General features: G+C 38.5%; 2 protein-coding genes across 25 annotated transcripts in view; one reads left to right on the top strand and one right to left on the bottom strand.

The window, feature by feature from the left end:
* GMPR (guanosine monophosphate reductase) overlaps window positions 1–8,461 on the top strand; it is an 80,366-nt gene extending 71,905 nt beyond the window's left edge. The window contains exon 9 of the mRNA XM_074207319.1: window positions 3,121–8,461. Coding sequence (XP_074063420.1) covers window positions 3,121–3,301 — 181 coding nt within the window. The 3' untranslated portion in view covers window positions 3,302–8,461. The remainder of the gene's footprint in view (window positions 1–3,120) is intronic.
* A 702-nt stretch (window positions 8,462–9,163) lies between these two features.
* The window catches only part of ATXN1 (ataxin 1), a 521,647-nt gene continuing 508,874 nt past the window's right edge, over window positions 9,164–21,936 (bottom strand). For 23 of the 24 annotated variants that reach the window (XM_074207313.1, XM_074207312.1, XM_074207311.1 and 20 more), the window contains one exon: window positions 9,164–16,290. In XM_074207313.1, the coding sequence (XP_074063414.1) occupies window positions 15,760–16,290 (531 nt within the window). In that variant the 3' untranslated portion in view covers window positions 9,164–15,759. The remainder of the gene's footprint in view (window positions 16,291–21,936) is intronic. The other variant, XR_012472582.1, reaches the window with a different exon arrangement.

Below are 21,936 nucleotides of genomic sequence, written 5' to 3'. Positions count from 1 at the left end.
TTTGGGGTTTCCTTGGCAGGGCTACTGCAATGGTTTGCCATTTCCTTTTTTAGCTTATTTTGCAGATAAGGAAACTGGGGCTAATAAGATTAAATAACTTGCTTAGAATCTCTGAGGTACCACCTCATAAACTCTCAGACTGGCCAGTATGACCAGAAAGGACAATGATCAATATTGCAGAGATGTGGGACATCTGGGACACTAATGCATTGTTCGTGGAGCTGTGAACTCATCCAGTCTTTCTGGAGAGCAATTTGGAATTATGCCCAAAGGGCAACAAAAATGTGCATACCCTTTGATCTAGCAATACCACTACTGGGTCTATACCCTGAAGAGATTATGATAAAGGTAGAAGCATCACTTGTACAAAAATATTTATAGCAGCCCTGTTTGTGGTGGGAAAGAATTGGAAATTAGTGAATGCCCATCAACTGGGGAATGGCTTAACAAACTGTGGTATATGTATGTGATAGAACACTATTGTTCTATTAGAAACCAGGAGGGATGGGAATTCAGAGAAGCCTGGAAAGATTTGCATGAACTGATGCTGAGCGAGATGAGCAGAACCAGAAGAACATTGTACATCCTAACAGCAACATGGGGGTGATGATCAACCTTAATGGACTTGCTCATTCCATCAGTGCAATAACCAGGGACAATTTTGGGCTGTCTGCAATGGAGAATACCATCTGTATCTAGAGAAAGAATTGTGGAGTTTGAACAAAGACCAAAAATTATTACCTTTAATTTAAAAAAAAAAACCCTGTTACCTTACTATGTGATTTTGCTATCTCTAATACTTTTTTCCCTTAAAGATATGATTTCTCTCTTATCACATTCAACTTAGATCAATGTAAACCATGGAAACAATGTAAAGACTAACAGACTGCTTTCTGTGGGGGTGGGTGGGGGGAGGGAAGCAAGATTAGGGGGAAAATTGTAAAATTCAAAATAAATAAGATCTTTTATAAACAAAATAAATACATAAATAAATTGCTTAGAATCATACAACTAGTAAGTGTCTGAGACCAGATTTGAACTAAGGAACATGAGCCTTTTTGACCACAGACCCAGAATGCTATCTATCCATATTGCCAACCACCTTTCCATTTAGGAAGATCAAAATTCAAATGCTATCTCAGACACTTGCTAGCTGTGTGATCTTGGGCAAGTCACTTAATCTCTATCTGCATCATCTAGAAAATGGATATAATAACAAAAGTTCTACCTCACAGGATTGTTGTGAAAATCAAATGAGATAACCATTATAAAATAATTCACAAACCTTAAAGTACTAAATAAATGCTAGTTACTAATTGATCTCCTATACTCCCTGTGCTAATTTATCTTCATCATAACTACTAGAATATTTTTTCCTAAACCATAGTTCTGACCATATTACTTCTCTACTCAGCAAAATCTAGTCACCTCCTATTACCTCTAGGATCAAATATAATATCCTACTTGGCATTTAAAATTCTTCATAACCATGTCTCTGCATACTTTTCACATTACACCACTTTGCGTACTTTATGGTTCTCTCTAATTGGTCTCTTTCAATGTTTTTCCAATATAGTAACTTATTTCCCATCTTTATATCTTTACCATGGTCCTCTTCAGTACCTAAAATATATTCCCTCCTCCCATCCATTGCTTAAAACCCTAATTTCCTTCAAGTCTTAGTGAATATTCTACATAAAGTCTTTCCTAATCTCCCATCCCATTACCATGTCTATTTTGTGTATTCCTATATATGTTCATGTTATCTTCCCCAATGGAATAAAATCTCCTTAAGAGCACTTTTGTATTTGTATCACCAGAATAGTATAGTTGTTGGCTTATAGTGAACCTGGCTTAATAAATGTTTATTTATTGATTGAAGAGATACTCTGAATTCACTTCCATTCAAAGAACATTTATCAAAATTCCTTCTATATCTCAAGTTCTAAGATATTAAGACAAAATATTCCTTGACTTCAAGTAGCTTATAATCTATTTGAGTAGAAACATTATGAATGTAAATAAATAGGAAACATATTTAAAGAGAGAGAGAGAAGAGACTGACAACTGTGGGGAAGAGGGGGTCAGGAAAAGTCTCATGGAGGAGGTGGCTTCTGAGCTGTGCATGAAAAAGCTAGGGATTCTAAGAGGACAAGCAGTGGCAGCTAAGTGGTACAGTGGATAGAGCACAGTCCTGAAATTAGGAGGACCTGAGTTCAAATCTGAAATCAGACACTTAATGTTTGACCTTGGGCAAGTCACTTCACCTCATTGCCTTGCCAAAAATAATAAGAGTTATATATTACAGACAGGAGGGAATCTAGAAAACATGACACAATTTGTTTGCAAAATAGTGGTCATGGGAATACAGGTAGTCTAGTATAAGTACAATGGGAGAGAAGAGTATGTGTATGGAGGTGGGAGAGGATGGGACTAAGTGAAAGATCTTTGGCATTGCTAGCAATCTAGACTTTGGGGTAGTAGGTCTTCTACTTTTCCTGCTGCCTGAGGTGAACAAGGGACATCCTTCTTCTCATCTTTTCCTCTTTTTTTTTTTTTCAAAAAACTCTGACTGCAGAGATGTCCTTAGCTTCAGGCTCTTAGCAGAAGGTCTTTTCTTATTGTTGTGTGGCCATGGGATGAGTGAGGTATTGTACTACACCACTGGTATAGTAAATAACACCTATCAGAGATTTGAAAAAAGGAAATAGCTGCCCAGAAATAAAACAATGTGTTGCCTCCTCCCTTGGATGTTCTGTGCTTTTGGTAATTAATATGGGTTAAGGTAGATCAGAAAGTTGCTTCCTGTCAGGTCTGGGGTGGAGATCTCTTGTGATGACACACATTTCCTGTTCTCTGTTTTCTAAGCTTGGATCTACAGTTGCATCACAAGTTGTTATAGAGGAGCATTCACTTGCCAAATATGAGAATTTGATACAAATAGTAAATCTCAAGTTCTGCATACTTTGCTTTTGTTTTTAACTGATACTTCATGAGTTTCAGGCTTTGGAGAAAGGAAAAAACCTTGGTACCTTACTGAAATGGTACTGCATAGACTTTTAAAAATAGGGTATGAAGAAAGAAAGCAAACCCAGAGTAATCATTATTTTCTGTCTCCAGGGCCTCAGAGGGCAAGACCGTGGAAGTGCCTTTCAAAGGAGATGTGGAGAATACCATCCTGGATATCCTAGGGGGTCTGAGGTCCACCTGTACCTATGTTGGTGCTGCCAAACTCAAAGAGCTCAGTCGGAGGACAACATTTATCCGGGTTACTCAGCAGCACAACTCAGTCTTTAGCTAACCTGGGGGACCAAAAACCCATTCAACTAGAGTGGAAGCTTTGACATGCACCCGCTTTGCCCACAGTCTCCCTTCTTGTCTTGTGTAAGAGCTTTCTGGCTCCATGATGGAAGATACCTCCTCTTCTCGCTCATCCTCCTCTGAGCAAGGGAAGGGGCTCTGGAGCCCATAACTGGTATCTCCTGCTGTCATGAAGCTGGGGATGGATTTAATAGCCAAGCCCAGACTGCAGTGCAGAGTGTCTGCTGCCCTCAACATACACTCTCATTGCTGAAATCCATGTAAGACCCTTCCATTTTTTTAAAAAAGAAAGTAGTTTTCACTTTAATATAATGCTGTGTCTTCACAATTGGTGGCTGGAGTTTCCACTTGCCAGAAACAAGCTCTGTGGTACCTGGGGATGTTTCTACCTGTCCTCCAGATGTGATAACAGTCAAATTAGTATTTGCTGGTATTAGCAGTTAGACAGGACTTCCCTAACAGTGGCTACTGTCCAGTGGTGAAAAGCATCCTAGGAAAGATGGTAAATTTAAGAATGTGAATCACAGACTTTCTAAGTAAGCTCCGGATACTTATGGGTTTGGCCTCTTCTTTGTGATCTGTGGGGGCCAGATGTTCATTAATGTGCCTTCTGGGGATGTCATAACTACATTTTCATTGAACCTATTACTTGTGGAAGTCTGGGCTTTTCCTCTTTGGACTTTTTCCCCTTTTCCCTCCACCCACCCTTTCATTTACATGGATCATGTGTTAGTTGTGTGCTCACATCAATGTATTACAGCTCCATCTTGTAAAGATCCTAGTGAAATGTTTGTAATGAAGAGACCCACAATTGCTGGTAACGGGAGGGGGCTCTCAGGAGCATAGCACTTTACCAGAATGGAGTAGTAAGACTCTGAGTGAAGAGCCTTTCCTTGGATGTGGTAATGAGTACTTCTGATAAAGGATATTTGACTACTATGCAGCGATGGAGTAATTGATGATTACAATGGCATTTTTCAGGAAGTATATATAGTTCCCAGAGGAATTTCACAGGAAGATGTGGTGACATATTAACATAATGAACACTGGCTGAAACAATGTCTTGTTTTAAAGCAGGGTGGGGAACCAAAGGCCTGTGATCTGGTGCTGCCATGGCAACTGCAGGTGGGACTCAAAATTCAATGAATCTAGGGGCTTTTGGGGAGGAAGGGGAAATTAATTAAATGTTTGACCAAATGTAGCAGGCAAGTGATGCTATAAATATTCAAATGATCCTTGGCAGCAAAAAAGGTTACCCACCCCTGTTTTAAAATTGATTAACATCAATATATTGGGAAGTTTAAGTAGCCTCTGTTTTTACTAGACAAAACACAGGAATTAAATATACTTACAGATGAATGGGGTTTGGGGGAAAAAAGAGAATGTGGGCAAACCAGGAAGCTTATATTCAATTGCTCATTGTGATTTAGGTCAGTGGAAGAGGTCTAACTCTGGTTCTTGACCATGCAAATATCCAATTCTTAAAGGTATTTGAAATATGAGGCATGGGCTAGAAAATTTTAAATCTTTCCATGGCTCAGAGGCACATATCTTGCTAATACCTTCAAGTCTACTGGAAGCAATTTCACCCCTTTATGTCTCCTAAAATACATGAACATAGATAGCTCCTAATGCTATATAAAGATAAATGTGTAAGTGAGTTACTGTTGAGAAACAATACAACATCTGGATAATGTGGGTGGTGGATAGGGATTCAGAATTGGAAAGAACCATAGAGACTGTCTAGTCCAATCCTCTCATTTTATGGAGGAGGGAACTAAGGCCCAGAGAGACTATGAATTGCTTATAATCATTCAGCTAATTAATGGTAGAACCAGGATAGAGCAAAGTGTGGGCCTATCCTAGAAATACCAAAAATATCACACTTAAAATATTTTTTTGGGAGGGAGAGCATATGCCTTCACAACTTCATAAAAATGGGTTTCCTTTGCCCTATTCATTTTATAGTTAGCATTTTTCTTTTGAAATATTTCATACTAGCCATTTATTGAAGGGAGATTTTTGGGGGGGAGGTGTGCCACTGATGGGTTTGGGAGAGACAGAAGGAAAACAAGAAAATCTTTAAAAATTCGTTTCATTTCTAGTGAGACACCTTTTAATTATAACTAATTTCTTTCCCTTTGCTCTTTTCCCTTTACCCTCAAAGTAAAAAATGATGTAACTGCAAATTCCATACCTAATTTATACCTCTGTTGATTTAGGACTATATAATGCCCATTCTATGGGATAATGGGGCAAGGACCTAGATCTGTCTCTCACAGGACCTTCTATTGGGATTTGACAGAGATTATAGGGATTATTCAACCCAATCTTCTCATTTTGACTGAAGGCTAGGGAGACTGACTTTTCCAAGGTCACACAAGCACTAATGGAAATGGAATTTGAGTTTAGTCCTAAAAATTCAAGTCCTATACTCTTTCTGGTATATCACTATGTGGGAGGCCCCTTTGGTAATCTTTGCTTTTAAGGAAATGGAAGCTGGCAGAAAAGCCAAAATTATTTTGATACAGCAGCCTAAAAAACAAACAGGAATCTGAGAACAACAAAAAGTTTTGCAAATATCATCAGCTTCCACAGAACTGAGTACTCTATTTGGATTGGGCTTTAGTTTAAATGTATTTGCAGAGACAATATTTCATTGGACCCTGTGATAGCAATAGGTATATGGAATAGGAAATATTACCCCCATTTTTACAGTTGAAGAAACTGACAGATGTTCAAAGTGATTTGCCTAATCACTAATATACATATTGTTGGGGGTGGGTTGGGGGTGGAGGGGGAGAGAAGAGCCAGAATTGCAACTCAGGTGATGGAAATATAAATTTTAAACTGGAAGCCCCTGGAAGTCTTCTAGTTCAAATGTCACTTAACAGTCGAGGAAACTAGGACCAGGAGAAATGAAGTCATTAGCTCAAGGTCAATGGCAAAACTAGGACTGGAACCAACAACCTCTAGCTTTAAATTCTATATTCTTTCCACTGCATCATGATTGGTATTCAGATTCTAAATCATGTGCCTTAGTAGGTACATGTTGAGGCCTGGAGTCAAGAATTCTCTTCATGAATTCAAACCCAGCCTCAGACACAGACACTTACTAGTTATATCATCCTAGACAAGTCACTTGATCTTGTTTGCCTCATTTCCTCAATCTGTAAAATTATCTGGAGGGGAAAAAGTCAATTCACTCTAGTTTCTTTGTCAAGAAAACTCCACAGAGTCACAAAGAATTGAATAGGACTGAAAAATGACTGAACAAGTGTTGCCTCAGTAGCTGGACTGAGAAGCAATTGGAGGGAAAGGTTCCTAAACTGACCTCCAGTTGGTATTTGTAGCATCAACCTGCAGCTGTCATTTGCCTTGGTGTTGATTGAATGGACAAATGACACATGCATCCTGTAAGGGTTTTTCCATGTGAGTTGGAGGAAAGAACAGTGAGGTTGCCTTCCTAAATAAAGATCAGCTGGGAGAGGTTGACAGTGCTGGGGTGATTTACCTCATTCAACAACTGCTTTAAGTAGATTCTAAATACTTCTCATTGCTTTGGCAGAGATGCTATCATTTTACTGTATTTTCAAACTAGGCTGTGGACTGGCTTAATGTCCTAGCCTAGCCAAGCCAATCCAATAAAGGCTTGTAGACTGTCACGGACCCAAATATTCTTGTCAGGATTTCCTCCTGCTATGTTGTTAAAATTGGATTATCTGCCAAGGAGAGCAGGACCAAGGTCAGAAAGGCATGGGCTTGGTCAGAATGCTTCAGGAGAGGTACCTAATTTTAGTGGTTCTTCTTGGATGGGTAATTACCAGTACCCTTCCTTAGTCCTAGTTGAAAGTCATCAAGCCTTTAATTTTTGGCATGAAGGTCCCAGTATTTCTAAGTCATATGCTCAAATCCCAAATCTGAGAAGCAATGAGAAGTTGAGGTCTGACACGAGAAGTTGAAGTAGAGCCAAAAGGCATTAGCAAATTCCACTGAGGTTAATAGAATGAGCTTCCTTCTGTGGCTTAGTTAAATTTTTGCCTGGGGATTTTTGGTTGAAAGTTTCTCCAATCTCCACTGGATGAAATTCAGGGCTAGAATCCTTTTGCAAACAAGCAAACAACATGGTGCCAGGGGAAACACATATCTTTCATTAGAAGGAAGCTGATGAATGATCACTTCTGGATTTGGATTTGGCCTACATGGGCAATTTCTACAAAACATATGTATCAGTCACCATTCTCATGAACCAGTCATGTTGGTGAGAACTTGCGATGGAAGGTTAAGTACTTGTGCAGCTGTGATAAGGCACAAGGTCATGGGCAAATGAGAGGAATGAATGAACTCTTCCTCAGAATTCAGTTTATAGCAGAACTGTATACAGTGTCTCCCTCATGCCACATAAGTTCATGAACTGCCAAATGCTTGTTTAAAACAAATATTCTTGCAAGTGGTACTGTTCAGTTTTTGAGAAATAATAAATGTTTAACTGGATGAGTCAAGATACCAGATGTGAAAATGTGCCTGTTTTCAATGAACTATGCCTCAAGGATGCAAAAAGTGAGGTTGGTGTGTGATGCAGGGGAGGCAAACAACTCTGCCCTCATTTACCCCTTCCAGACAAATCTGCACTATGAAGAACTATGGTCAAGGTGAACAAAAAGGGGGGAAAGTAAAAGAAAAGATGATCGGTTTTCTCTGACCCATCATTTTATCTTTGGGAACCTAACAGAGAAGCAGAGACACAAGCTTGCAATTGGCACTGTTATTTTATTAGTACGAGTATACTGAAACAATAAACTTGTACTGGTATACAGACAATTTCTTTAAAACAATTTTGTTCAAATTTTGAATCAAACATTGTTTTATTATAATAATGAAATAATTTCTATCTAGAAAACCTGCAAGCACCATCAAAGAAAGGGACCATAAAATTCAATAAACAGACTCGAGTGTATCCTACAAATAGACACACCACGATTAGAAAATAGAATATGAATTCTTCCATTTTTTTAATATTTGTTTTTAAAAAAGCTAGTGCAAGTACAATATTTTACACTGGAATTACAGAGAGTATGCACGCATATGGAAAAAAGTTCTCCTGTCACAATAAAAGCTCTTAACTATGTATGCACTTAAATTTTTTCTTTTCAATAAGGTGCAAAACATGATTCCCTCCCTAGTTCTCCTTGGTACTGGCCACGTCAGCCCAACAGTGCCCCCAACACAAATCTCCAGTGTCTCTTTTCACTTGGCCCATGGGAGGCAGAAGATTGGAAGTGTGATGGGACGATGACCCAACATGAAAACATCCAACAGGACAAATCTCAGAGATGGTTCTGGGCCCAGGATGGATGTCCCTGGCTAGAAACGAAGATTCTCTCTTTGTGCCTAAGGCCACGGAAAATACTGACAGGGCTAAGAAAAAAAAAATAAAACCTCCTTTTAATTGACACTGTAATTTAGTCCATAATTAGTGGGGAGGGAGGGAGTGGGGATAAGGGGAATTCCCTACTTTTAACACTGCAGAAAGGCAGTGTTCATGGAAACAACATATGCTTAAGAACCAAGCAAGTCTATGATCTAAAGTATATAAATATCGAGTTTCAACATCCATTGACTGTCTATGAGGAAAACTTCACTCCTTGACCAGGTAATAACTTAAGGGCAGGTAGGTAGGTCATCTAAGCTGGGGGTGGGGGGGTGGGGGTGTAGGTGGGAAAGGGCAGCACGAACCTAGACTCTTGGGGTAACTGCTGATTAAAGCCAGCTGACACTTCAAGATAGTTTTCTCCCATGGTACTTTGAAGGACAGTATCTGCTGCAGTGAGACTGTAAACATTGCTTCCAATACAGGCCTACAGATTAGCCAAGGGAAAGGAGACAGGCTCTCTGACCACCCAGAAAGGAAATGAACCAACAAATAAAAAAGAAATAAAACTTGGATGAAGTCTTCAATTTATACTCAGTGGAAGACTCGAGTCCTTTCAGATAGAAAGAAAAGTTATGAAAATCCTTAAAAGATTGTTATTGTATAGATACTACCTATTGGTCAAATGCACTTAAATGTTAATACAGTTGAGCCATTTTAAAGTAAGTCTTGGGGATATCACAAATTGACCCCCATGCTTTTCTCCCCTCCCCAAAATGTGGCCAGACAGATACCAAGATATAAGGGAGGGGGAAAGATTCTGAATTTTAAGAACCATGGATAGGTTTCTATGACCCCCCAAAATCATCCCATTCTCTCTGCAAGCTGTTCAGGTGATCTGCTGTCCAACCTTATCTTTGGACCAGAACAAAAGGGCTCTTTTCTTAGAAATTGCTCCACATTCCATTTATTTTGGCCTCTGAATCACAAGAATTAAAGAAAAAATCAAATTAAAGTAACCTGTTGCAAGTAAATGGTGGCTTTCAAATTAAAATTCATGTCTTTACCACGCCCCCATTTAAATGAGGTATGAGGGGAGGGTGAGACAAAAGGCCAACTTTTTTTTTCTTCTAATGAGTCTTTTATTTATTGGTAGCTAGGATCCTTTGTAATAAACACTTCTTGTTCAAGATTATATTCTTTGGATTTGTTGGAACAGGAAGTGCTGAAAATATCAAACATCATCTCAGTTAAAAAAAAAAAAGGAAAGAAAAGGAGTTGCAATGGCTTACAAGTCAAAAAACTGGGAAGGGTGGGAGGAGAGGAGGAAGAAGCTCCAGTACTTTCAGCATGGGTACAGGTGGACAGTGCTCTCTCAGCTCAGAATAGAGTTCCCCCTCCCTCAAATGAGGGACTCATGTTAATATAAACATAACATTAAGCATAGTTGTAGTTTAAGAGCCTTTTAAATAGTAACTCCTCCTGGCCATAATCATACAAATCCCATCATCTAGACATGACAAATTTCTATTTACAAAAAAGGAAAAAAATAACCAACATGTAACTTTTAACCTTTCTCTGCTTTTTTTACAAACAAGATATGAAACTCACTGTTTCAACAGATCCATGTCTTTAAAACACTGAATGAATCATTTCAACATTCATTTTTCTTTTGTGCAATTAAAAAAAAATTACCTGTACTCCTCAATGTGAGTGCTTCAGAAAAGTTTTTCTTAAGCTTTTCAAATTAGGTTTACAATAAAAAAAATATTTCCACAAGGTATAGTGCTACAAGGAAAGATTCTATCAGTAAGGTAACACATCTGAAGCGAGGTCGTCTATGTAAAAGAAATTTTAGCTCTGGAGTAGAGGTGTGCAAGTTGTTTGGAATTTCCCTATCAACAGAAACAGAACACTGTCCTTGGAAAATAGAGGAAACCAGCTGAACACAATATTATATGTGCTTTTTTTTTAAAAAAAAAAAGAAAAATCATTTCTCTATTCATCTCATTACTTAAAGTGTTCTTAAATTTTACATTTCAAAAATTTGGGGTTAAACACACACAAAAAAGGAATTAACAGCCCCCACTCCACTTACAAAAGTATAATTTATTTCCTTTGCTTTTCATATCACCACCAAAGCATTGGGTAGGATTGTAGATTATGCTGGCCCTATTCTTCTCGGGTGCCATTGTAGACGACACAAGAAAGGAAGCATGAAGGGTTTTAGTAGAGCCTAGGCCAGTTTGTCCTGTTGCCATTCCCTCCATAGGAGCCGAGACAACAGCCAGATCTTGTGGATGGGCCTTCTAGCTAAGGACTCTGGTTTGCCCATCTCTGAAATACCACGGCATTAGTGTCTTAGAAAGCTTTTCAGATTTGCTCTTCACCAAAAGGAATTGATTTTTTTTAGTAGTAGTCATAAGTGTTAACAGGGTATTGTCAATTGTTTCCTTTGAAAAAACAAAAAAACAAACAGACAAAAGGAAAAAACCCAAAGTTTTGGCAACAGATTTCTGTAAAGATCAAACTTTGTGCACAGAGTAGATTGTGTGATCTCTAAGAGCTACAGTTCATTCCGAACTTGCAGCGTTGTATTGCAACCTATGCAGTCTCTAGGAAGTAGTCCACATGATGCAGGAAATCCAAACTCTCCTTGAATTGAACAACCCTACCCCAGAGCAGGCAAAGTGCTGCTACTGGACACATCAGTGCACCACACACCCGGCAGCCCCATCCCTGAGTTAAGAGGTGTGAAAGGTTCCGCAACATTCCTTGATAGGGGAGACAGAGTAGTGATGCCACTTCCTGATACACACATACACAAAAAAGTTGACACAATAGGAGGTTCACAATTCAGAGTTACAACTGGGATCAAAAGAAAAAAAAATGTCCCAGTCTGAATTCGGATGACTTGAAGGCGAGTAAAGGTGAGATGGTGAGATGGTAGGGAGAGGGAGAAAAACAATCAATAGAAAGGCATCATATGGATTAAAAATGAAAATGAAATTTGGATTTCCACTAAGAAGGACTTGAGGTAAGTGGCATCGAACTCTATATCCCCCCCACCCCGATGTGGCCCAGACAAACTGAAACAATTCCTAAGTTAAACACTCTAAGGAACAGTCATTTATATATTTAGAAATCCCTATAAAGAGAGGTTTGTGTTATTATTATTATTATTATTAAAATTATTATTATTTATGTTTGCCCTGACTAATTTCTTGGTGATTGTGTTCCATTGTAAACGAAAAGGCCTGCTATTAGTTAAAACAAAACAAAATGAAATAAAAACCCAACTTGATCTATATTGCAAAGTGGGCATTGTACAGAGAGGTACATGACTGATTCTCTTAAGCTGAATGATATCTAAATATTTCTATGCCTGTAATTGATATTTTCACTACAGAAAACAAAACAAAAAAAAAAAAAACCCCAACCAAAACTGTCAGTTCATTGCAATGGGAGCAACAGTTCTAGAAGCCTGAAGCTAAGGCTAACCAGTTTCTACCAGTTTAAAGGAACCCCCTTTTCCCCCACTCCCCAGGACTTGTGAATCTTCTGTAACAGATGCAGTTGCTGCTGCTGCTGCTTCTGCTGCTGCTGCTGCTGCATAATTCGCCACTGTTCGGCTTTGATTCCACGGCTAGTAGCTGACAGTCCTGTGACAGGCCCCAATGCTTGTGTCTGGACAATCCCCAGGATACACAGGGACCTGCACTCACCAAGAGATACAACTACTGACATAAATGAACATGTACTCATGTAAAAAAATCATTTGGGAAATGGAATGATTCCCGGCTAAACTGCTGATGAGCCCATCCCATGAATGTCCGTCCCCTCCATTTCCCCTCTTCATCAGTACCACCACTTTTGTTATTATTAGGGGAACAATAGCTAAGTCTTTTTAAATTTTTTTTTCCTTCTCCTGGGTCTGGTCTGCATTTTTGTTTGTTGGTTATTTTTGAAATGTGAAGACAAATAGGACACATCTTCAAAAGGTGAAGAGCCTCCTGCCCCTGAGTGGTACGTGCAGTGTTCAGTGGAAAGGGCAGGGAGAAGGGTGTCAAGGAATTATTTTTTGAATCTGCCCCATCTTTATAGAAGGTTCCGGGGGAAAAGAGATAAAGAATAACCAAATAGTGACAAAAGTCAAAAGAATATGAAATAGAGTTACTAGCACATTGGTGAATCTACATTGGCACATGAAGTATTGCACATGCTAAGAAAAAAAATAATAATGAAGCAAGAGAATCAAATGGGATAACATTGAGAAAGAACCAATTATGCTGTAATTCCTATACCTGAAATAGAAAGCACATGAACTGTGATTATATTCCTATTGCTCCAAACGGTGTATGTTTTCCCATTTTAGTGTTGAATAATTCCATATGTCCGGTAAGTTTGAAAATCCTTGCTTCTTGGTTCGCCAAAAGGTGTGTGTCTTTCTGAGTACGTGTGAATCACCATCTCTAGTGGTGCTGATGAAAGCTAAGTCTGGACTGTGGCCCCATATTTCTCTTACTATCAAAGATTAAAAAGAAAGAAAAAAAAAGAAAAATGAAAACCATTTAATGCCAAGCGCCCTGAGCAGAGTATATGGAAGATTAAGCAAGTTCTCCGAGCAGAAACATTTAAAAAATACAGCACTAAACAAGCAGTCTGACTGCTATTTGCTAACATGCTGAGAAGTGAATAAAATTCAAGGAAATTCAAGAAAAGTTTCAAGCTATTTTTAAACTTACTCAGATGTTTTTGGTACACCTCAGAAAATGGTACAAAAAGAATTAGTTCTGGTGGGTACTAAATTTCAAGTAACAAACCCAAGAGTCAAAAGTTGGGTTGATATTTGAATTTTCTGAAAATTTCGATAGGAAGTTGGAAGTACTGTGGTAAATGAGAGAGAAAATATCAAATGAGAATTTGTTCCACTTGGTTATTACAACTCAAAAATACAGAAACTGTAAATTTAGCTTCCCCCTCATTGATACAGTTTCTTAAAACCACTGTAAAAATGCCAACTCAAACCCTCAAATGTTTCAGATTTCTGGGAATGAAAGACTGAAAACTCTGTTACCCTTTCTGGTTTTGTACCAAACTCTGAAATCTAAATTTGATTTCAAATGGAAAAGAAGTCATTATTAAAATAATAATAATAATAATAATAAAATAAGTTTTCTTAAAAAAAACTTGATCACATATAGAAATGTCTATTACAGAAAACTTTCGATGAATCTGAAGATTTTCAGAGTTGTCCTGCTAAGTCCTGGTTCTTTATGATAGATGTGATAATAAAGATCAAAATGAACTGAAAGGAACAATAACCTTATAAAATAGCCTATAGTTTAGGCAGGTTAGAAAGAAATTGCTACATTTATTTAGGCTCTTTCAGCCCCCTCCCTTCCCCATAACATTATTGAATAAAAACTGAAGGAACACTACATAAATGATAAACTCAAGATGTGCAAATTGCAAGATTCTTTAAAGTCCATCCTTTAAAAAAAAACACTGGACAAAAATGAGTATTTTTCCTCTATCCCTTTTCTCTCATTTTCTCTGATATTCTGTCAGCTCCACATTTTATTTTTTCTCAAGCATCAGAGTTTAAAAAGTGCCTCCTTTCAAGTTGCCCATGGTGGACATTTACTGTCACTTCCCAGTTCATAATTCACATTCATCCCTTTTAAGCCACATAAAAACTTTCAACATCTTGCTCATGAGAAATTCTCCCTAACGGTACTACAGTTGACAGTGTGGGGGGCAGGGAGGGATGGGGAAAATAACTTCTCTGTGTGTTTGTTTTTCTTTCCAAACAGATGAAAAGTGAGATACAGTACTAGTTGAGTGATAGACCAAGATGCTCAGGAATAAAGTGTGAATAGCATTTTAGGTGCTTGAAGACATTCTGTTCATTTTCCACATACCATTTTATGTGTCACACTGAAATCTGAAAGAGTGGCACCAGGTCGTCCATGATCATGAACTATAAACAGTACTAGAGTCAAAATGACAAAAGATTTGCCAACCGAAGTGCAAATGGATTCGGTTTGCACTCTGTGAAGGGGCAGGACATATCTACCTCTTAGAAGCAAATGTCCATGGAAAAACCCAATCTGCTTTTCTAACACTGCATAAAACTGAAAGTAGACTTTAGCTGGGTGAACCCACTACTCCTTTCTCCATTTCCCCCAGGAGAAAACCCAACCCAACCTCAACAGAATAATGCAAGAGGGCGACTAAATTTTTTTTTCATGGTTACACCCTTGCAATGTCATTAGCAAAGCAGAAATGGAATCCACATGTGGCAGTTGCTCTATGAAAAATATCAGTGCAGTCAGGCCCCATGGGGGAAAATATATGTTTATATATAGATATATATTTATTGGATTAAAAGTCATTTTCATTGTAAAATAAGTTGAAGAGAAATGTGATTTTAAACTGTTTGCTTCCTGCCTGATGCCTCTTGAAGATGCCTTAAAGCTGGGTTCTTAATGTTGATTTTTGGGGGTATGAGGACCTCATAATGACAATTGCGATGGAGCTGTGATCTCATGCTGTGAGTGAGAGACGGACAGAGGCAGAGAAAGAGAGAACCACTCACATCTGCATCCATACCCACACACGCAAACGCAGACACACACGCATGCGCAGACACATGCACGCGTGCTGATTCTTCTTCCATTCCAATTCCCTTTCTGTGGCCCTCATGAGAAAGAATCAGCAGAAGTCAACCGGACACCAGGTGTTTCTGTACTGTCAGAAAGAAAGCAGGAGCCATGCTGCCATGTTTGTTTCCATGAACTATATGCATGGAGCCTGGACATCTCCTGCCTTAGCGCCCAACCCACCGAATCACAGACAAACGCTTGTGAAAAAAAACAAAAACAAAAACAAAAACATATGCACCAGTCTCCTGCATAATACCAGCTGCAACTATAACAACAAGGTTATAACATAAACCTAAAATAAGATGATAACATGTAAATACTGGGTTATTTAGCCTACAGTACAGTAATCTGGATAAAAATGACAAGAGAGAGCCTAATTTCCTTTCCCCCAAAGCGCCTTTACTTGCCTACATTAGAGCGACCTTCAATGCAAATCTTAACCTCCTGAGGAATAAAAGAAGGCTTGGGAAGAGTCAAAGGCGGCTCCTCGTCGGATTTCTCTAGTTTCCGTGTTTCGGGGGCAGACCACCTCCTCTTCCTCGTCGCCACGGGCTTGCTGGGTTCTGTTTTGGTGAGCAAGGGTGCTACGGGCAATCCTATTTTGTCTGGAAACTTCAGTTCGCCATTCTCCGCGAGCATCTGTGAACTTCCCTGATGAATCCCGTTTTCCTGCTCGGCATACCTGTGTCTACTTGCCACTAGGCCGTCATTCTTTGAGTGCTTCAGCAAGATGCTGGCTGAATCCATGGGCTGGCCCTTTTTAACAGAGCCGTTCTTCAGGTTTTTGAGGGTGAGCGAGATGCAGACATCCCCGACTGAGAGTTTGGAACATGGCAAATCAAAGAGCTGGCTGGTTCTCTCGGGGCAGCAGGATGACCAGCCTTGTCCAAATACAAAAAAAGGATATTCTACCAAGACTTCAACGCTGACCTGTGGAAACAGAAGAGAGAAAAGACAGAGAGAGGGGAAGGAGAGGAGGAGGAGGAAAAGGAAAAAAGGAAAAAGGGTGAAAAACAATGAAAACTGTGCTTTTTAGTCAAGGACATAAGGTATGAGGTGGAACTAGAGTACCAACAATCAGAAATGATTACTTAATAATCATATACTTACCAGATACAGCAGAAACCAATGACAAAATAACAAATTCTAAAAGGCAGCACCTTTAATGGGAACTCACTACTAGTATTCCTTGTTGAAATAAATTCATTAGCAAGTATTTAATGAATTCATGCTATGTTCTTAGCCCTATATAGGCACTATAGAGATTTATGAAAATAATTTAAGATGTGGTTTTGGTGTCAAAAAAAGCATCAATTAGTTGAAGCTACAATATGAAACAATTAGAAAGTAATTTGTGAGTATAGGGTGAGGAAGTCTTAAGTATTGGGTCCTTGATTTAGTTAAGTCCTAGGGAACTGCTTAAGACACATAAAGGCTAAAAATGACATGTCCAGGGTAAAAAAACCTAGTGTCTGAGACAGGACATGAGTACAAGTCTTCCTAACTCCAAGTCCTGTTCACTACTCTTAGATTTAGGGTCTCATGGTAGTCCCAGGCAATGTATTGTCAAAGAAGGCTTCCTGATATAGGTGGGCCTTGAAGAAAATGAAGGATTTGGAGTATTCAAGGGGAAAGAGGAGATCATTTTAAATAAAGAGACTATGGTGGTGTAGTGGCAAATGAAACATTATTTCACCCTGTCAGATCAACCCATCTGTATTGCTGAACCACAACATACAATATTTCTCTTCATTTGATTGCTCATAAAGAAACAGAACTTAGTGTTGGGAATAGGCAACTGTAACATTGCCACAGACAGCAATGCTTAATAAAGGCAGAAATGTGGAGGGGTGGCCATGGCTTCTTTACCTGGCCTAACTTTACTTGCATGCCTGATCAGAGGCTTTTACTATTGGGGTTTAGTCCAACCTCCACTGAACTCTTTAAGGTTTTTTTTTTTTAAATGGAGTTCCTAAAAAAGGTGTTGATTTTTTTAAATACTCATTGTAATAGGATTAACAAGGGTCATGATGAATTTTTTTTTTTAGGTTTTTGCAAAGCAAATGGGGTTAAGTGGCTTGCCTAAGGCCACACAGCTAGGTAATTATTAAGTGTCTGAGACCGGATTTGAACCCAGGTACTCCTGACTCCAAGGCCTGTGCCTTATCCACTATGCCACCTAGCCGCCCCTGTGATGAAGTTTTAAGACATTTCCTAAACCCTAGTCACATAGTTGTCTGAGATTACATCCTTGGTAACAATATCAGACATACAACATTTAAAGAATAATCTTAGTCTGAGGTGGGTTTTGTTTGTTTGGATTTTTGCTGGCTTTTGTTGTTAGCTTTCTTTGGCTATATGCTCTGAATTATAGCCTTAGTTATATACTAAGAGAGTAGTTAGTAAAAGATTGTCTAGTCACCACACCTTGGTAGATGGATATACAGAATAGCTTGGAGATGCCCAGAGAGACACAGTGATACATATTCAACAACACCAAGACATCACCAGACAAAAGAAGCAATTCTACAGTGTTAGAAGCATGACTTTCCTCAGTTATACATATACCTTGGCCACCTGTTTTATATATATATATATATATATATATATATATATATATATATATATATATATATATATGCTGAATGAAGTCAGTTTCCCTCCCAACATTCTCTTTAAGCAAATGAATTTGGACACAGTTAAAATATGGAGCCAAGAAGAGTATGTGTTCTCTCTACAAGTGATCTATTAAAGAGGTGAAACCAGGATACTGAAAGGTATTATGCTTTTCTCCTCACTGTCTTAGTTCTCCGTAATAAAATCTTTCACTTTAATTCTGACTCACTTTCTAGGCATGCCTTGTGATAGTCTCATTTTCCATATTCTAGGCACTGTCATTTCCTCTTAGTAATCTACCTTAGCACCTGCCTTTTATTCCTTCCAATTCTTACTTATTTTTAGCTGTTCTTTCAAAAGATACCCTTTCTGTAAGACTTCCATATTTTAGATCAAGTTGTCATAAATTCACAAAGAGAGGTCCCCTGTGGGTTGAATGTACCATTGGGAGAAAGTACATCCCATTACATATTTTCCTTGCCTCCATTAATCTCTATTTTCCATTTAAGGAAAAAGAGACATTTTTCCCCTTTGTGAAGTAGGACAGTGTAGTGGGTGTGCCTGAAGGAGATGAAAGAAGATAATGGGTTGAACATCCTTATTTTCTTTTGCAAATTATCTATCTTAATCCAACCAATTTTGGTGGGGGTAGGGGTACAAGGTTCGTCTTTATCTGTTGTTTTTAGCACATCAGCCTAACTTAGCTTATCAGACTGAGGCCATGTTTTCTCTCTAGTTTGTACTAGATGCCTGAACAATAAATGATCAGACTAAAACATCCTTAGCAGGACAAGTGGTTGTGTGTATAAGTGGCCTTGAAGCATAGCTGATTTCTCTGGAATATTTAATCTCTTCAAAGTAATGTTATACATAAAAAACAGGATCAATGTAACCATCTAAAGACTAACAAAAGGCACATACAATTTGTTATTCTCTGCAATTTTGATCTCTATAAATAAGGAAATATTTATTTGATACTCACAAATAAATCTGTATGACAATTTTGGTTTATAAATTACTTGTCAGGTATCTATAGTCTCATTAGGATGGAATTTTTCAGAAGCTTTCATATCTGAATATGTTATCTGTCAGTCTTAAGAGGTAGAATATAGATGAACCACTTTCATCAATTACTTCACAAATTATTTCTGACATCTTACAAGTTAGAAGACTTGTAGCTTTTTGTTCAGCTCCATAACAAAACTCAAATAGTGGGGTGGCAGGGAGAGAAATTTTTCTGTATTTTCAAGAGTTCAAAAATTCTACTTATAAGAAGGACTGTGTAGGAGACAGGAAAGGGGAAGGTGGTCAATAAAGACCATGATTGAAATACACTAAATCTGTTGATATTAATATCTTATTTATTTTGAGATAGTAGATGAGAGAAAACCATGTTTTTCACTTCAAAGGTCCTTTTATCTTTCTTTTTAAATTCTGGATTCCTCATTCCAAAGATATTCCCATAGCCCTAGAAAAATAGGTACTTTGATGCTACTGTTATAGAGGCTTAAATTTTACCTTCACTAGGATCAAATATTCATATATATGCAGACAATCAATATTACAAAGCTTAGAGCATTTACTATATGTCAGACACTATATGTCAGAGCTAGGGATACAATGAAAGTAAAACTATGGTTCCTGCCCTCAAGGAGCTGACATTCTAATGGAGGAGTCAATATGCCAACAACCACATACATAGGAGACATACAGTATGGTGGAGGGCAATAATAGAAGGAAGACATTAGTGAATGAAGGGTAGTATGAGGGGTCAGTAAAGGCATCAAGCAGAAGGTGAGAATTCAGCTGAATCTTAAAAGATAGGAAGAACACAAACATTTATTAGGTGTCTTCTATGTGCTTTACAAATTGTTCATTTGACTCTCACAACTTCTCTTGGAGATAGGGGCTATTATTATCCCCATTTTACAATTGAGCAAACTGAGGTTAAGTGACTTTCCCATGGTCCCAGGGTTAATAAGCTTTGGAGTTTGGATTTGAACTTGAATGTTCCTCACTCTACCCAGCCCTTTTTCTAATGAACCACGTAGCTTGCTAAGAACAGAAGGAAGACAGAGAAAATGTTACATAAATGGGAAGAGTAAGAGAAATCAAGACATGCAGACACTTCAAAGACCTGAAGCCAAAAGATAGGAATATTATGTGCAAGGCAGGGTAGATAGGTATTCCTTGATTACTGAATAGGTGTAGGGGAATTAATTATAAGAAAACAGAAAAGTTAGGAAGAGGCAGGGTTGTTAAGGGTTTTAAATGCCAAAAAGATTTGAATGGGAAGAGACTTAAGGAAGGGAGACTGTAAGGCAAGCCTTTTAGTCCAAATATGAATATGAATTTCCCTTAGTCCAGCTTGTCCGGATGTGAAGTCCAAATATGGAATTTGGATGTAGCATATTTACATAACATTGCTTATACTTATGATGCTTATGTAACTCTAAATTTGTCCTAGAGCCATCTTTGTTCTGTGCCCCTATTAATGTCCAGGCTAGGGGACAAACCTGGGAAAACAGTGAAGAGAGTAGACTTGGGACTAGGGGAAAGTAAAAAAGCAGACAAATGGGAGAAGGAGAAGACTGGGACCCTGGGGAACTGAGAAGCAGACTTGGGATATGTGGATTGATTTATGTGTGGATTTGACCCTGCAACCTCCTGCTACCAAGTCTGTACAATAAATCTCTCTAACTCTTCCAAGACAGTATTTCTTTGGTCTCTCAAAATTAGAGAATCTATGGACAATGAGGGAAAAAAACCCAGAGCTCCTGCCCTTTAATTGGTGATGAGGATAGGATTTGCTTGGGAATGCCTGCTCCTCTCAATTTGCTTTAAGGAGACCAACGAGAAAACTCCTATTACAGTCTGGATGTGAGGTAAAGAAAGCCTTCACTGGAGTAGTGGTCTTGTGAGTATGAAAAAGTAGACAGAAGAGACTCCATGAAGGCAGAATTAACAAGACTTGGTAATAGACTGAATAAATGTGGACTGAGTATGAGAGATGAGTTGACATTGAGGCTGAAGTTAAGATGGATGATTGGGAAGGTGGCAGTCCAGTCAACAGTAATGGGGAACTCCAGAAGAGGAGGGTTTGGGGTGAAAGATGATGTGCTCTCCTTTAGACATATAGAGTTTGGCAGACCTGCAGGATATACAGTTCAAGAAGTTAAAAAAAAGATTTGGTAATGGAAAAATGGAACTAAGGAAAAAGTTTAGGGTTGGATATATGGATCTGGGAATCACCTGCATAGTGATAATAAATATTTTATAAGCACTCTTATTAAATGAGAAAATTAGAGGAAGAAAGAACCATGAAAACCTAGAGAGGAGGAGTATCTCTGAGAAGAGGGTGGTCAGGGAGGCTAGGTGATGCAGTGGATAGAGCACTGGCCCTGGAGTCAGGAGTACCTGAGTTCAAATCTGACTTCAGACACCTAATAATTACCTAGCTGTGTGGCCTTGGGCAAGCCACTTAACCCCATTACCTTGCAAAAAAACCTTAAAAAAAAGAGGATGGTCAATAGTTTCAAAGGCTTTAGAGAGGACAAAGAGCATAAGGCTTAGAAAAGACCATTAGATTTGGCAATTAAGAAATTGCTGGCAACTGTGAAGTGGGTAGTTGTAGTCAAATTAGGGGATGGATCCAGATTGTAATTGGTTTGGAACTGAGTGAGGGCAAGGGAATAGTGGGCATGGATTACAGATGGCTTTCTCAGGGAGTTTAGCTGATAAAAGGATGAGAGTAATGAAACACAGAGTAACCTGGAACACAACAAAAATTTCCTCTATAAAAAGATTTGGAGTTAGATGACCATCATTTGAATCCCCATTCAAATGTGTGACTTTGGGTAAAGTCATTTAGCTTACATTTCTTCATTGATGATCCTGTGACCTTAGACAAACAGTCATTTAGACTTTGCCTGAAAACAGGGAACTCACTATCTCAAGGAG

The sequence above is a fragment of the Macrotis lagotis genome, chromosome X (assembly GCF_037893015.1).
Source record: "Macrotis lagotis isolate mMagLag1 chromosome X, bilby.v1.9.chrom.fasta, whole genome shotgun sequence".
Classification (NCBI taxonomy): domain Eukaryota; kingdom Metazoa; phylum Chordata; class Mammalia; order Peramelemorphia; family Peramelidae; genus Macrotis; species Macrotis lagotis.
The sequence above is the reverse complement of the archived record's forward strand: the minus strand, read 5'-3'. Positions and strand labels throughout refer to the sequence as shown.